Source organism: Hemicordylus capensis, chromosome 3 (genome assembly GCF_027244095.1).
Source record: "Hemicordylus capensis ecotype Gifberg chromosome 3, rHemCap1.1.pri, whole genome shotgun sequence".
In the NCBI taxonomy this organism is placed as follows: domain Eukaryota; kingdom Metazoa; phylum Chordata; class Lepidosauria; order Squamata; family Cordylidae; genus Hemicordylus; species Hemicordylus capensis.
Genome location: NC_069659.1, coordinates 6,573,152 through 6,588,919, shown reverse-complemented (window position 1 = coordinate 6,588,919; position 15,768 = coordinate 6,573,152). Strand labels below are relative to the sequence as shown.

Here is a 15,768-nt window from a genome sequence, read left to right as displayed (position 1 = left end):
GTAGCTGGGGATGATAAGATTTGTAGTCCAAAATCTTGGGAACCCCCGATATAGAGAAACATTGTTTAGTAAAACAAAATGGTCATAAATCTGGTTACTACAGTATAGATGATAGTGAACCACCATTTTCAATTCAGCAGGCAGCCCCTAGCAATGTGATTAGTTCAGCTGAATGATGTACTGACAGCCCATGGCATGAATCTGACTGTTCCTCTTTTAAAAGTCATCTGTCCAAACTAGTGGGCCATCCTATGCTATTGAATTCCACTGATGCCGTGGTGGCCATTAGTGTGAAGGGCTTTTGCAAAAGATCTTGATTCAGAGGCTGCACATGTTCAGGGTGGTGTCGTATGCCTGCATTTTGAGGATAATCAAACTTGTAGGAGTTTCATAGGCTTTATTGAACTTTTACACACACTGCCACCAGGAAAAATAAACAATAAAGCCTCCACAATACTGCAGAGTCATTTCAGTCGATGTAGCTTTGCTTGGTGTCCATAGAGAAGTGGCAGAGCCTACACAGACCCGAGGCTTGAAACAAAGGAACAAAAATGAAATTTATTTCGAACTGATATTTCTGATGTTTTGTTTATCTCTACAAGGCTGTAGGGCAGGGCTGGATGAAACCTGCCCCTCCAGATGCTCTTGAACTACAACTCCCATCATCCCCATGATGGTGATGAAGATGGTGATGGTGATGGAAGTTGTAGTTCAACAACATCTGGAGGGCCCTGCTGTAGGGTATTGTACTTGCTCGTGTTACAAGCTCACATTTTGCTGCAAGGCACTCCTTAACTTTTAGAAGAAAGTCCAAACCAAGCACTTCCACAGAAACCCAGCCCTTATTTCAGGCTGTCTTATTCTTGGAGTCACAGAACATCTCTTCTTTGACCCTAACCCAAACCCCCAACTAACTCTGAGCAGACTTTTCTCTCTCTGTGTCCACTCCACACACACACCCCCAACAAATTCTTTTGATTGACAGCTCAGCAAGACCCCAGGATCCCAGCATAAAAGCCCAGCACAGTTCGCCCCTCCAATGCCAGTTCATCACATTCCCACCCCCACCCAACCAACCTTGCTTAGCAGCATCATTCACACCTGGATGATGTGTCTAAGTCAGGAAAGTGTCTCATGCTTGGACATTAAAATACATAATGTATTGATTCCAACCTTGTGGTTAACACCTCCATACATATTTATCTAGACAAAGCATCAGCCTTGGCATTCAGCTTACCAGCTACATGTTCCACCACAAAGTTAAATTCTTGTAGAACCCAAGACCACCTTTGCAACTCCGTCTTGCTATTAGTCAGAGTCTGCAACCATATTAGAGCTTTGTGGTCAGTTATTATGGTAAAATCCTGTCCCCAAATATACGGAAGAGGTTTGTCAGCTGCCCACACAATAGCCAACATTCCTTTTGTATCGAGGATAAATTTCTCCCTAGGTATTAATTTCCTGCTTAAATACACTACTAGAGCCCATGAAATCTAGCCACTTATACAGAGCGACAGGATATCCTCTGAACTGGGAATCTGACAGCACAATTGCAGAAGAGGTGCATTCTTTGGTGAAGACTCTGTATGGAGCCGTAGTCGAGTCTGCAGGAAGCACCTTTGGATGGGAGAGGAGAAATGGGACACTTAATGAGGGTCTGGGTTCTAGAAGACTGGTCACTTGATTTTTCTCATTGTTATCAGTCACTTTTTCACATGCTCTGATATAGTGCAACATTTTCGTGACTTTAATTTTGGAACCGCGCAAATGTTGTTTTGGAACAGGAGGGAGAGAGAGAGATGCAAACTTTGCCTGTATATTTGGGGCAACAACGTCATGTATTTTAATGTTCAAGCATGAGACACTTTCCTGACTTAGACACATCATAAGAACAGCCCTGCTGGATCAGGCCCAAGGAGGCCCATCTAGTCCAGCATCCTGTTTCGCACAGTGGCCCACCAGCACAGTGGCCCCACAGACCATCATCCAGTGGTTGGGCCACTGTTGGAAGTTGGTATTGAGCTAGATGGACTTTTGCTTCCACCATATGTTTTTAATTGAATTTTTCATTAAACGTTACACAAGTAAGCTACAATTCTTTGTCTCACATTTTTAATTAAATGTACAGGTAACTAGCTATATAGCCTCCCCACACACCCTGCTCTTTCCTATTCCATATCACACTCTCCAAGTCCCAAGACTAACCCCACCCAAGGATAGCTTGAGGAGGTATTGGGGCACCTGAGACAAGGTGCCCAATGCTGCCTCGCCCCATGCTCCTGCGGGGGCCAGCCCCCTTTCAGAACTGAAAAGCAACTTGGAAAATGGCACAGGGGGCAGGGAGGAGGGAAGGTTGCCGGCAGCCCTCTCCCTCCTTTAGACGCTTTCAGGCAGAAAACGCTGCCTGAAAAAGATCGGCAAGAGCTCACTGGCTCGGGGGGGGGGGAGGGCGTTTGTTGGGGGCTCTTATGGAGCCTGAGCCACGCCTCCCCTGGGAGCGTCTCAGTGGCTCCTACCATTGGCGGCCTGGGTTCTTTGAACGCTTTTGCACAATAGTGGCTACGCCCCTGGGGGCAGTCCTGCGTTCTCGACCTCAACTCCTAATGTCCCTAGTGGTCAATAGGAGTTATTGGTGTTGAGAGTTGATGTTGATGGAGTCACCTCCCCAACAACCGCTTCACCTTGCCTCCCGAAAGAGCCACCCTCTTAAGGAGGAGAGCTGGTCTTGTGGTAGCAAGCATGATTTGTCCCCATAGCTAAGAGGGTCTGCCCTGGTTGCATATGAATGGGAGACTTGATGTGTGAGCACTGCAAGATATTCCCCTCAGGGGATGGAGCCGCTCTGGGAAGAGCAGAAGGTTCCAAGTTTCCTCCCTGGTTTCTCCAAGATAGGGCTGAGAGAGATTCCTGCCTACAACCTTGGAGAAGCCACTGCCAGTCTGTGAAGACCATACTGAGCTAGATAGACCAATGGTCCAACTCAGTATATGGCAGTTTCCTATGTTCCTATGTTCACCCCTGACCCCACCGCAAAAGTAGAGGGAGTCAGGAGTGCAGTCTCCAGCTCCTAAAGACACACCAGAAAAAAGACTTGCAGGAAGAGTCAGGAGAAGCCTGCTAGAAAACACTGTAGAGCAGGGTGTGCTATCAAATAACATGTTTTAAAACAGACCGTTTTCTCACGGGCCGCAAGAGACAGCATATCCTTGGCCCAGTTTGCTCCAGTCAGGATGTGGTGATGTTCAGCCAGGCATGTAGTACAGGATGTTTGGCCAATAGTGTCCTGGACCTCCGCAACAATGTCATGAAAACACTGTAATTATCTATGTCCAGAAGTCAACATCTCTGGTCTGAATTGCACTGTAACCATTGTTTCCTAGGGAGGAACAGGCCTGCTCACAAGAGGCCAGCCAAGATGCTCCAAATTGCCAGTGACGAAACTACAGATCAGTCACTTATCACAGGGGTTTATTGTGGCTGGGGATGATGGGAATTGTAGTTCAACAGCAGCTGGAGAGTCAAGGCTGCCTACCTCTCACTTATCATGTGCATTTTAAAACCCAACTGCTCTCGCAAAAAGGAATGCTTCAATTATTAACCCGATGGATCAAACAAAAGTTCTGGCCAGTAGGGTGTGTTTAGGTTTTTGGAGTCAACAGTATCCAAACAGAACAAAGTCTGTTCAGTTTGGGATCCAGTCTTTTGAAATAGAATGGCTTGTGAATGGGACCCCTGAATATTAATGGGGGTCCATTTCCAGAACCCCAGTTTATTTGAGGGTTTTTTCAGCAACCACCTAACTTTTCTGCTGCCTGTGTTAGCAGCAGCAGGAGCTGCAAGCCACAGGTGACATGTGATGGGCACCCTCTTGATTACCCACAACTTCTGCGGGACACAGCACTGGCCCAGGCCAGGGCAATGTGGTTTTAAAAAATGGCCACCACCGTGAAAAAATGGCGGCTATATTGGCAGCATTTGTCCATCTTTTCCATCCTCAGGCAAGCCTCTCTTTCTCGGCCTTGGCCCCTCCCATCTGCAGTAGGTGGCGATAATAACCCTGACCAGCTAGGTCTTTCCACCTCAGCTCTGTGGGGCGAGACTGGAGACTGCACAGCCAGATGCAGGGAACTATCCAGCAGGGCCAGGGAGTCCCAACAAGGATTCAGCCAGGGGGGCTGGCCCAACCAGGGAGCTGTCCAGCAGAGTCTGGGGGAAAGGGAGTTGGTTAAAAGCATAGGCAAGGCGCAATGGCACCAGCAGTTACCAAGCAGCTCGAGGGCTGTATCGTGCAGCGAACTGCCCCACCATTTCCTGGATCTCAGCTGGGGCCTGATCCAGAGCAGGGCTTGTGCTTGCCTCCTCCTCCCCAGTAGGGCTGATGGAACGGAGATCCTCTGGCATTGCCTCAAGTTCTGGGCTTCTGCACAGGGCTGCCGTTGCTCTGCCCTGGTGCCAGGGATGATGGGGTCAAGGGTGGAGTGTGGAGCCACAGGAGTGCTATGTCCAAAACACTCACCCCATTTGCACATAATGCAAAACTGGAGTTGAAGGGGCCAAAGGTTGCCAAACCTGAATGCAGGACACTCACAGAAACTCCGGTTCCGCACAGAGAGTGAACCGAAGTTTCGCTTGCCAAACTCCAGTTTGAACCCTTGGGTTGTAGTGGGTTTCGTCGCTTCAACCTGGGGTTAGTCGCAGCCAAAGTTACATGCAGATGAGGAACTGCAGGCTCGGCTGTCTGGAACCGGAGTTGAGAGTAGAAGCTCCTCCCTATCTCCAGCTCTGCTTGGCTGTGTGGGCTGTTCTTCATGCAAGAAGGAAGCCCACTCAGCCAGTTCCCCCTCCTCTCTGAAGTCTCCCTGACTAGAGAGCGGGGCGGGGGGGTGTTGGGAGCAGAACTGTGGGCCTATTGGACCCACGGCTGCATGTTACGTGTGAATGCAGCCACTGATAGAATCCAGACTAGGTTAGTTAAGCCTAGGTCCCCTTGAAATTTCTGATTGATTGATTGATTAAGTGCCATCAAGTCGGTGTCAACTCTTAGCGACCACATGGATAGATTCTCTCCAGAATTGTTTGTCTTCAACTTGGCCTTTAATTATGACCACAGTGAATGCACCTCTGAGAGACCTTAGAACCTAAGAACAGCCCTGCTGGATCAGGCCCAAGGCCCATCTAGTCCAGCATCCTGTTTCACACAATGGCCCACCAGATGCCAACTGTGGCATTCCGTTGGTGCATTCACTGTTGTCATAATCGAGTCCATCCACCTTGCTGCTGGTCGTCCTATTCTTCTCTTTCATAGGAACATCAGAACATAGGAAGCTGCCATATACTGAGTCAGACCATTGGTCTATCTAGCTCAGTATTGTCTTCACAGACTGGCAGCGGCTTCTCCAAGGTTGCAGGCAGGAATCTCCCTCAGCCCTCTCTTGGAGATGCTGCCAGGAGGAAACTTGGAACCTTCTGCTCTTCCCAGAGCGGCTCCATCACCTAAGGGGAATATTTTACGGTGCTCACACTTCTAGTCTCCCATTCATATGCAACCAGGGCAGACTCTGCTTAGCTAAGAGGACAAGTAATGCTTGCTACTACAAGCCCAGCTCTCCTCTCGTTTCCTTCAACATTTCCCAGCATTATGGATTTGTCAAGGGAGCTGGGTTTTCACATAATGTCTCCGACATATGATGGATTGATTTGTTCTGTAATCCATTTGTTTGTTCTCTTGGCTGTCCATGGTATCATCAAAAGTCTTCTCTAGCACCAAAGTTCAAAAGTATCAATACTTTTTCTATCTTGCTTCTTCAAAGTCCAGCTTTCGCATCCATAGAGTGTCATGGGGAAAACCATTGTCCGAACAATTCTAATCTTTGTAGGTATAGACACATCATGGCATCTAAATCTCCTTTCCAAGGCCTTCATTGCAACCCTACCAAGTGCTAGTCTGCGGCGTATTTCTTGACTGCTGGATCCTTTACTGTTGACAGTTGATCCTAAAAGGCAGAAGCTATCCACCACTTCAGTGCCTTCATGGTCAATTCTGAGGCTGGTGGCTGTATCCCTTGTCATTAGTTTAGTCTTCTTTACATTTAGATGTAGTCCCATTTTCTCACTGTGCTCCTTGACTTTTACTACTAGAACTTGCAGATCATCCGCATTCTCAGCTATCAGAATGATGTCATCAGCATAGCACAGGTTATTGATGTTTCTTCCTCCATCTTTAATTAATTTAAGTGGGACTTAAATTAATTGTGAATAGCTTGTCTCATTGATTCCCACAGTGCTTCATCATGATGTAACAAGACCTCAGGCTGCACAGGATGTCTACAGCCTGGCATTGTTGTCCTTGGTATTTTGTCATAGAATTGTTGGTTCTTCAAGTTCCATGGCATTATGGGGAGGGATTAAAGGGGAGGAGCCAATGCTTAGTGACAGAGCACCTGCTTTGACTGCAGAAGGTCCCAACTCCAGTCTCTGGCCTGAAGAAGGGTTGCTGCCAACCTGGGTCCAGCTCGATGGAGCAAGGGTCTGACTTGTTACAAGGCAGCTTCTTTCGTCCGTAGGTCGTGCTGCACTGAGGGGGAGCCTTGAATGGTTGCAACAGGAGGTGTGAAAGAGCTCCTACCTTTGTAAACAAAGCTGAAGTTTTGTAAAGTGTTTTTTAAAAAAAGACACATCTTTTTAGAGAGGCCTTTAAAATGTTTTATCTGCTGCTGATGTCTAGTGGGGTTCTGAGAACATAAGAACAGCCCTGCTGGATCAGGCCCAAGGAGGCCCATCTAGTCTAGCATCCTGTTTCGCACAGTGGCCCACCAGATGCTCCTGGAAGCCACAGGCAGGAGTTGAAAGGGGCATGCTCTCCCTCCTGCTGTTACTCCCCCGCAACTGGTACTCAGAGGCATCCTGCCTTGGAGGCTGGAGGTGGCCCACAGCCCCCACCCCCGACTGGTAGCCGTTGATAGACCTCTCCTCCATGAAATTATCCAACCTCCTCTTAAAGCCATCCAGGTTGTTGCCTGTCACCACATCCTGTGGCAGAGAGTTCCACAAGTGGGTCTCTCTAAGTGGAGTTCTTAGTTTCTAGCTTTGTATTTAGAACTTCTAATTTGCAACTTTTAAAATGTTGTTTTAGCCTGGTATATATATATATATATATATATATATAGAGAGAGAGAGAGAGAGAGAGAGAGAGAGAGAGAGAGAGAGAGAGAACACATACACACACACACACACACACATATGTTTTATTGTTTTATATTGTCTCTATTTTATTAATGTTTTGACCCACCCTGAGCAGTAATGTACCGGAGGGGAGGGGCGTAACTATTACAAATAAACAAGTACACAAATAAAGCTAAAGGGGAAAGTGGCCTTCTCTGTTGCAGGGGCAGGCAATCCTAACTCACCAGCTGTTGCTGAACTACAACTCCCACCATCCCCAGGGATAATATTTTCCTGTGCTCACACATGCAGTCTCCCATTCAATGCAAACCAGGGCAGACCCTGCTTAGTAAAGGTGACAGACCAGCCCCCAGTTGCCGGCAGGAGTCTCCCTCAGCCCTGTCTTGGAGATGCTGCCAGGGAGGGAACTTGGAACCTAGATGCTCTTCCCAGAGCGGCTCCATCCCCTGAGGGGAATCTCTCACAGTGCTCACACATCTAGTCTCCCATTCAAATGCAAACCAGGTTGGGCCCTACTTAGCAAAGGGGACCATTCAGGCTTGCTACCACAGGTCCAGCTCTCCTCCCATGAGTTTCTCTCTCCCCCTCCCCCCGCCACCCCCCCCCCCACACACACACGCACCATGGCCTTCTTGCTGCTCTGGCACATTTTTCCTTGCCCACACAGACCTTTGCAAGAGGTCATCCCGCTTCAACAGAATATTTGCTTTGGACTCCTGTGGCTGTTTAGGCAGGGTCCCCAAGGAGGCAGCCCTTTGTGCCAATCCGTTTCCTTCCCAGGATGCGAGACTTCAGTCGCCACAGATTTCAAAGCAGTTGAAATACCAGCGCCAGTTGGCCGGCTCTCCCCGACTCCCCCCACAAAAGAGGACGTGCTATAAATTCCCTGCAGAGGACAGGAGGATTCACAAGGTCTACAGGTTCGAAAGGCGTGCATGGCACCAGCCTGCGCGGTTGCCTCGTGGATGAACTCTGCCATTCTGACATTTATAGCACAATCCTGCCTGCATTTTCTTGAGGAAGGCCTGGTGTACACATGCAGCCGATCAAGGTGGAGAAATGGATGCACCACACCACTTTGGACTGTAGCCTAGGGCTCCATTTTCATATGCTCCTCTGTGTAAAACCCAGTCCTCGCAAGCAGAAAACTAGCACAGCATGCAATGGTCTAAGTTACCTCTCCCCTTGAAGTGCTAGTTGTTTTATTTGCAGGGAGTGTTCGCATGGGAGAATAGTCAAAAGTGATATCCACCACCTGCAACCTGAAGTCGTACAGCCCATGCCAGCACCTCAGAACTTTATCATCCATTCTGCAGCATATGGTCCTTTGCTGCAGAGTACAGAATTTTTATCTTGCAAATCATTTGCATCTCACAATCTGAATATAGCTGCTTAATTTATATGCAATTTCTAATTTAAATTTAAAACTCCTGCTCAGTGTAGGGACGTGCAAACATCCGAATGAATTAATTCGAGTTCAAATAAAATTTGAATCAATTGGAATCAAAATTGCTTGCACAGAATGTGATGCATTCAAATCAATTTGAATTCGGGCGTGAAAGGGGGCGACCAGGCCAGGGGAGAGCATAACATCGCCCCCCCCTAGAGACCAGCTCTGGTCTGGGAGGGCTATTGGGGGTAGCCCCTCTCCCCACCTTCCCAGGAGTACGGGAAGACCAGTGTGCCCAGAGAGGAAGGCAAGAAAGGATGCACCCAGGCCAGAGAGCTCTTGTCCTCAGCTCCCGAAAAGACCAACAGCCTGAGACAACATTTTATTAATTTTCTTTAATTTGTTTCTTTTAATATTGTAAACCGCTTTGGGTGCCTTTGTCAAGGCAGAAAGGCAATATAATAATGTAGTAAGTAAGTAAATAAGTAATTAAGTAAGTAAATAAAATAATAACAAACATCTGCCACACAATACACTAGATATAACTGTAGTCGAGAAGAAAGAAAAACAAGTCAAAATAATCAACATAGCAATACCAGGGGATAGCAGAATAGAAGAAAAAGAAATAGAAAAAATCACCAAATACAAAGATCTACAAATTGAAATTGAAAGGCTGTGGCAGAAGAAGACCAAAATAATCCCAGTGGTCATTGGCATCCTAGGTGCAATTCCAAAACACCTTGAAGAGCACCTCAACACCATAGGAGCCACAGAAATCGCCATCAGCCAAATACAAAAAACAAATTTACTGGGAACAGCCTATATTTTGTAACAAAATCTATAATAATAACAACAATATAGATAATGAAATTCAACCATCCTAGGTCCTTGAGAAGGACTTGATGTCTGGATAAAACAAGCCAGTCAATAACATCTGTCTGACATGTGTAAACAAGAAATAATAATGATAATTGAGAAATATACCTGTTTTATATTCTTGTGAGTTCAGTTGTGCCCTCAACAACCCACGTGCTAAAAAGACTGTGTGTGTCAGGATGTGTGTGTGTGTGGGTAGAGGAGGATGCTTATCATGCAGCCAGCGGGAGGGAGTGGGGAGTCCTCCAAAGCCCTTTCGGTCCAGGCTCCAAAATTACCTCGATGCACCTCGGTAGGTATACAATTGTCACACAGCAGTACAAAGCATAGGAAAGAAGACGTTCTCCTTTTCCTACCCCTCTTTCCTTTTCTCTTCCTTTCAGTTATAAAAAGTGAGGGGGCGGGGGGGTGCTGGTGGCGGCTTATGCAGTAGAGGGGAAAGCTCAGAATAAGCCCTGCAGTTCTCAAAGCAGTTTAGATGGCAAAGGATGTAAGAAAAGAAACCCATTTTTGTAGCCCCCAAGGGCTCCCAACCTAAATGTGCGCACACATACACACACACACCCCGGAGATACCAGCAGCCGCCACTGCAGAGACACTGAGGAAGAAAAGTTGCTAGAGAGCCCCCACTTTAAAGTTGCCCCTTTTTCCAGTTAGCAGAGGGTTTAGATGTAATAATGGCCAGAAGGATGACCCTGGATGAGGAAAATCACTCAAAGTCGTCCCCTTGAAACTTGTTCAATCTTGGCTTTTTATCCAGGCCTTTACATGATTGTTTTATTGCTGCTCCTGTGTGTTTTTATCCGTGTACAGTTTTTATGTCTGTATTTTATATATTTTAAATCAGATTTGTTGCCCTGTTTTTAGCTTAATACTTTTAACTGTCATTTTTATTATGTTTTTTTAAATTTTTGTAAACCGCCTTGGGATTGTTTTTAATGAAAGGTGGTATGTAAATCTAACAATCAATCAATCAATCAATCAATCAGAGCAAGTTAGCCCAACTGGTCCTTTCCTATGACATGATTGGATACGTTATGCTAACTTGTCCCAACCATGCCTGCCAGGATTAGCAGTCTCTAGAAACCCATGAAAACGGAAGATCCATGTGAGAGGAAAAGCTCTTCCCCTTCGTTCTGCTGCAAGCGCAGACCACCAGGCCCGGTTTGCAGCTGAACACATGAATTGCCCCGACATACAATGTTCCGGGTGATGATCCAAAAAGTGAGATGACCCGAAGAAAGCCCTCTGCAGTCCGTGTGTGACTGTCATCAGATCAAATGCCACCGAATGCTGAACAGGCCACTGTCCTCTCGCCCTGCACAGGGGCCCTCAGCAAGAGCAACCTCGTGAGCTCTGAGGACAGTGGACCTGGGCAAGGGGTAGCATTGCGTAACTGTTCTGTGCCATCTGACTCTGGCCCTCCTTTCTCCAAGGAAAGCTGACCCTGCCTGGGGGCCCAGAGGAAGAGCACAGCACTCCCGGGCGCTGACGCAGAGTCCCGGCTGATAGGGTTACCATCACCTGGGCCCCGTCCCAAGATCTGCTAGGATGTTCGGCTGCTTTTAGTACTTACAGCGCCCTCCCCTCCAGGGGAGGGAAAGTGCTGACGGCAGGATGTTTACCCCTCCAGACACAGAGCTAATTTTCTCCCACACTTTGGACTGTTTTCTCCCTGCATGTGCCAAAGCAGATGGGATGGTAGTTAGAACAACAAGGGTAGAACAACAAGGCTTCCTCCTCCTCTCCCTAATGTGAGGAGGAGCTCGCTGCTTCTTCATTTCAGGACCTCGCTGGGCTAGCAAAAACACGAGCGTCCTTTTAACACGCATGAATACTTTGGCTGTGATGATCACAGCTGACTCTTCCCCCCATGAGCCCACAGACCTTGGAGCGGAAAGGAGGTGGGATATACATTCTACTCCTTGTGGATCTTTCTCAATCTCTCTCAGAGAGAGGTCTACTCGCAGGAAGCAAGAATGAGATCTGGGCCATCAAGGAAAGCAATTCCTGGGTGGCTCCAGCAAAAAAAAAGAAAAAGGAGAACAGGGGCTGTAGTGATGGTAGAAACATAGGAAGCTGCCATATACTGAGTCAGACCATTGGTCTGTCTAGCTCAGTATTGTCTTCACAGACTGGCAGCGGCTTCTCCAAGGTTGCAGGCAGGAATCTCTCTCAGCCCTATCTGGAGTTGCTGCCAGGGAGGGCACTTGGAACCTTCTGCTCTTCCCAGAGTGGCTCCATCCCCTGAGGGGAATATCTTCCAGTGCTCACACTTAGACACTGTTCATAGTCTTCAGCTGTATCTGTTTCGTATGCAGAATGGTCCAGGTTCAGTATTGTTGTTGTTGTCGTAGTAGTAGTAGTAGTAGTAATTTTATTCGTATTTTTATTTAGCCAACTTTTCTATAACAAAATGCCCAAGGCAGCTAAAAAAAATGAATGAAAATCCTCTCTCATTTTCCCCACCTGCCAAAGGGGAGGCAACCATGGGGAGGAAGAGGTTTGAACCAGGATGGTGTAGAACCTCCATGTTCAGATGCAGCATACCTCTGAATAACCACTGTTTGACTTTGAGAGGTAGCAGCAGCAGAGAGCTCTGGGCTTCCTGCCCTGCTTGGGTCTTCCTGGGACTTTTATACACAGCAGGCTTTACCTCCAGTTTACTGGGAGGCTTAACTACGAACACAAAGTTGTTGCAAAAAATCCAATACAAATAGTGGGGTTTTTCCCCACCCTGGATATAAATTGGGCTACACTCTAACATGCTGTGAAAACCCCGAATTGTGTGTGAGCTGCTCCCCGATAACTCGCAGGGACTTTGGGGTAAATCTGGCCTATATGTGAACGCACCCTTTCCATTTCTGGAGGAGATGCGAGTTAAAGGGCTTTAAAAGCCCCCTGTGGAAAGCTTGGTCCAGTGAAAAACTGGATGCCGGATCCACTTTGTCTCAGAAGATCCAGCAAGATCTACCTTCTCCCTTGCTTCGCGCCACCAAGGGAGGCCAAGTACCACTCCCCTGCAGTGCGGCTCTCTTCCTTCTGCCCCTCGTCTGTGGCTGCAGAGGGCTGCTGGATCAGTTGCCGTGTGGGCTACCTTTGGCAAAACAGCTTCTGAGACTCCACAGCGCTTCTGGCCCGCCTCCCACCCTGGCTCCGAGGAAAGGTCAGGGGGCTGCCGTTGCCTCGGTGGCCTGGCTGGGCTGGAGGTGGGCCGATGCTTCCCTGCCTGGCGGGTTCTGTGAGACTGGCAGGCGCTCAAGAAGAAGCCCACACAAAGCCTCCGACACACAGACAGACAAAGGGTGCCGGTCTTCTCGGCGGCAGCTGGAGGGGAGGGTGGCTGGCCGTGCTGGGAGCTCAGCCGCCCCAGAGTGTCACGGTGCCAAATCAGATGAAGCGTCAGGCGGCCCTTTGGACCAGCCGAGGACAATGGGCCCTTGTCTGGCAGGCAGATGAGAGCAGGCCCGCCGTGGGCCTCCCGCACAGCTCTGTGAGCGTGGAATGTTGCCTCTGACGAGGAATCCTCCGTCCTGGGGATGGGATCTAGCAGTTCCCTGGTCGGTCGCTGGTTTTGCATGCTGCAGCACCCCCAGAGAGGGCTGGGGGAGACTCCTGCCTGGAACCTTGGAGAGCTGCTGCTGCTGCTGCCAGTCAGTGCTGGCTGCCCTGAGCCAGATGGAGCAAGGGCTTGACTCCGCAGAAGACAGGTGAATATGTTCCTTCCAGCCAGATTTGTACAGAGACAGAGCTGTAGCTTAGTGACAGAGCATCTGCTTTGTGTCCGGGAAGTCCCGGGTTCAATCCCTGGCATCTGTAGGCAGGGCGAAAACATGACGTGTCCAAACGGCCCCAAATCATGCTTTTTTTCCTGTACTTGTAAAAATGCAATTTAAATTTTTATTGATTTTAACAATATCTTAACATTCACAACACATTAGACAAATATTGACTTCCCGCTCACACCTCCTCATGAATCACCACCTATAAAATTAACCCTTGCTATAATGATAATTCAAAACATACATCTAAACCTTACAAACACGATTTGGGGCCCCAAATCATGCTTTTAAAGAAATACATCCATACTTACATACATAGATACTGAGGCTATTCTCACATACGCACCCTAACCCAATCTAGGGAATCCTCCAATGCATTGTGCATGTTGCGTGATGCATTGTGGGATATCCTGAGCGCCATACTGTGCCATGTAGCGCAGATCATCTGAGAGCACAGGCAAGCGCTCATTGGGGTTGAGGGAGGTGAGTTCAACCAGCCTTCCCCCCCACACACCTGCCTGCCCGACACCCCTCCCGCCCACCCGTGTGAATGACCTCATTATTTTGCATTTGTGCATCTCCTTGTTGAACTGGGGGCTGGTCAGTCATCATTGTTCAATCCCGACCCATATTATCCTAAAGTGAATGAAGTTGCACCGTCGAGTCAGTGTTCACTTGTGGCAACCACAGAGCCCTGTGGTTGTCTTTGGTAGAATACCAGAGGGGGTTACTAGAGGTATGCACGGAACCGTCTGGCCCGGTTCGGTTCGAGGCTGGACCGGCCTCAAACGGAACTGGGCCAGTTCGGTCTGGCCCCCCATCGACCCCGCCCCCATCCAGTCCGGTCCCGGACCGGTCCGCAATTTTTTAATTTTTTTTTTAAAAAGTAAATGAGAAGTACCTTTAGCCCCTTCAGGGGGCTTGCTGAAGCCGCGGGTGTGTGTGTGTGTCCCCACGCGGGTTCCCTCTCCCCCCGCCGGCCTTCCTCATCACTGCTGCGGCCGTTATGTAAAGCCTTTTTGGCCCTTTCGAGCCTCCGTATGAGCGAGCGGCTGCCATTGTGGCGGCCGCCAAGCATGCACCAATGCCCTCTGCAAGGCCGTGGCTTCAGTTACAGATGCATAATGACAGTAAGGCAAGAGTATGCTGGAAGAAAGACTAACATTATGCAAAACAAGTGACTAATCTACATAATATATTCTGTGAAAAAGGCAACAGCTAAGTAAAAGAATTGGTTCTGCTACGTTTTCAAACCAGCTTTCTTCTCCAATCTGGAAGTCTAATGAAGACGACTATGAGCATCTCCACACCAGCGGCGTGGAGAGCCGTAAGGGGTTTGGCGGAGAGAGCAGGTCACGCACACAGGCATCCGTCTCGCCCTGGGCGGCCAGATCGGCCACCCGCACGATTGCCGGCTCTGCCACACAGCCAGTAGGGGCGGCAGGGATCAGGGGCCCCCTGGCCTCCCGGATGTCCCAGGATGCCCTGTGCAAATGTGCGGGGCATTCTGGGGAGACCCACGAGGCCGGGAGGCTTGTTGTAGCCTCCCAGTTGGGGGTCTCCTAATGAGTCGCCGCCGCGCGGAGCCACATGGCAGTGACTTGCGATCAAAAGAACGATCAAAAGAACAAGTTTTTTTCCTTGCAATCAAAAGAAAATGTTTTAGGGGAGGGGTCCTTTGGAGGGCTAGCTGCTGAGGTGGCTCCTGGTGCTGCACACAACCTCCCCAAACTGGGCTAGGCTCTCTTGGCCCACTTTGGGGAGGTTGTGAGAATATCTCTCTCTCTCTCTCTCTCTCTCTCTCTCTCTCTCTGTAAAGTCCATCTCCTGAAATCACAGAAGAAGCAGAAGAGATCCTAGACATTGCCAAAAGCCAATCGACAGGAGCTCTTCTTCAAATAATAATCCCCAAATAGTCATCAGATCCATATAGACTAATCCTTAGCAACCAGAACTGTAATTGCAAACTCTAATTGCCATCTCATTAGAAAACGATGCAGGTCTGTTGCCTTTGCAAGGGCTTCTCGGTGTGACCTTTTTGCATGCAAAGTCTAACTTTTTGTTTTGTTCTGGGGTGCACGCAGCCCGTGTCCTGAAATAAAATCAGTGCAACAGAGTGAAACAGCAAATGCAGGAGATGCCTAGATATTTTCCTAATATTTCCATACATCTGTCTTTAGACAGGTCTATAATTGGCGCGGTATTCTTAGAAAGGGTCAGCTGGGAAAGGGGACACCTTTTACATGCTTAGGTTTTATCGCGACAGGAGATTTATTTATTTGTTTGTTTGTTTATTATGTTTATATCCCACTCTTCCTCCGAGGAGCTCAGAGCAGTAGACATGGTTATTTTTATCCTCACAACAACCCTGTGAGGTAGGTTAGGCTGCGAGATACATGACTGGCCCAGAGTCACCCGAATGGAGATTCAAACTCAGGTCTTCCTGGTCCTAGTCCAACACTCTAGCCAAGGCTGTCAAATCACACAGAATCCTTTAGTGGGCAAAGAAGAAGGGAGGGTTCTCTTTGCTACATGCAG

General features: G+C 48.4%; 1 protein-coding gene and 1 long non-coding RNA gene across 6 annotated transcripts in view; one reads left to right on the top strand and one right to left on the bottom strand.

Moving 5' to 3' along the window:
• P2RY2 (purinergic receptor P2Y2) overlaps nucleotides 1–15,768 on the top strand; it is a 54,096-nt gene that overhangs the window by 28,323 nt on the left and 10,005 nt on the right. Inside the window, exon 1 of one of the 5 annotated variants that reach the window (XM_053312894.1) lies at nucleotides 13,002–13,158. The exons of 3 other annotated variants lie outside the window; for them this stretch is intronic. In XM_053312894.1, coding sequence (XP_053168869.1) covers nucleotides 13,127–13,158 — 32 coding nt within the window. In that variant the 5' untranslated portion in view covers nucleotides 13,002–13,126. Of the gene's footprint in view, nucleotides 1–13,001; nucleotides 13,159–13,661; nucleotides 13,714–15,768 lie in introns of those variants that run through there. One more of the 5 variants, XM_053312898.1, reaches the window with a different exon arrangement.
• Nucleotides 384–14,319, bottom strand: LOC128352359 (uncharacterized). Its single transcript, XR_008320355.1, has 3 exons — nucleotides 14,132–14,319; nucleotides 11,025–11,123; nucleotides 384–531 (listed from the first exon to the last, which is right to left on the bottom strand). It is a non-coding gene; the product is annotated as an uncharacterized LOC128352359 (long non-coding RNA).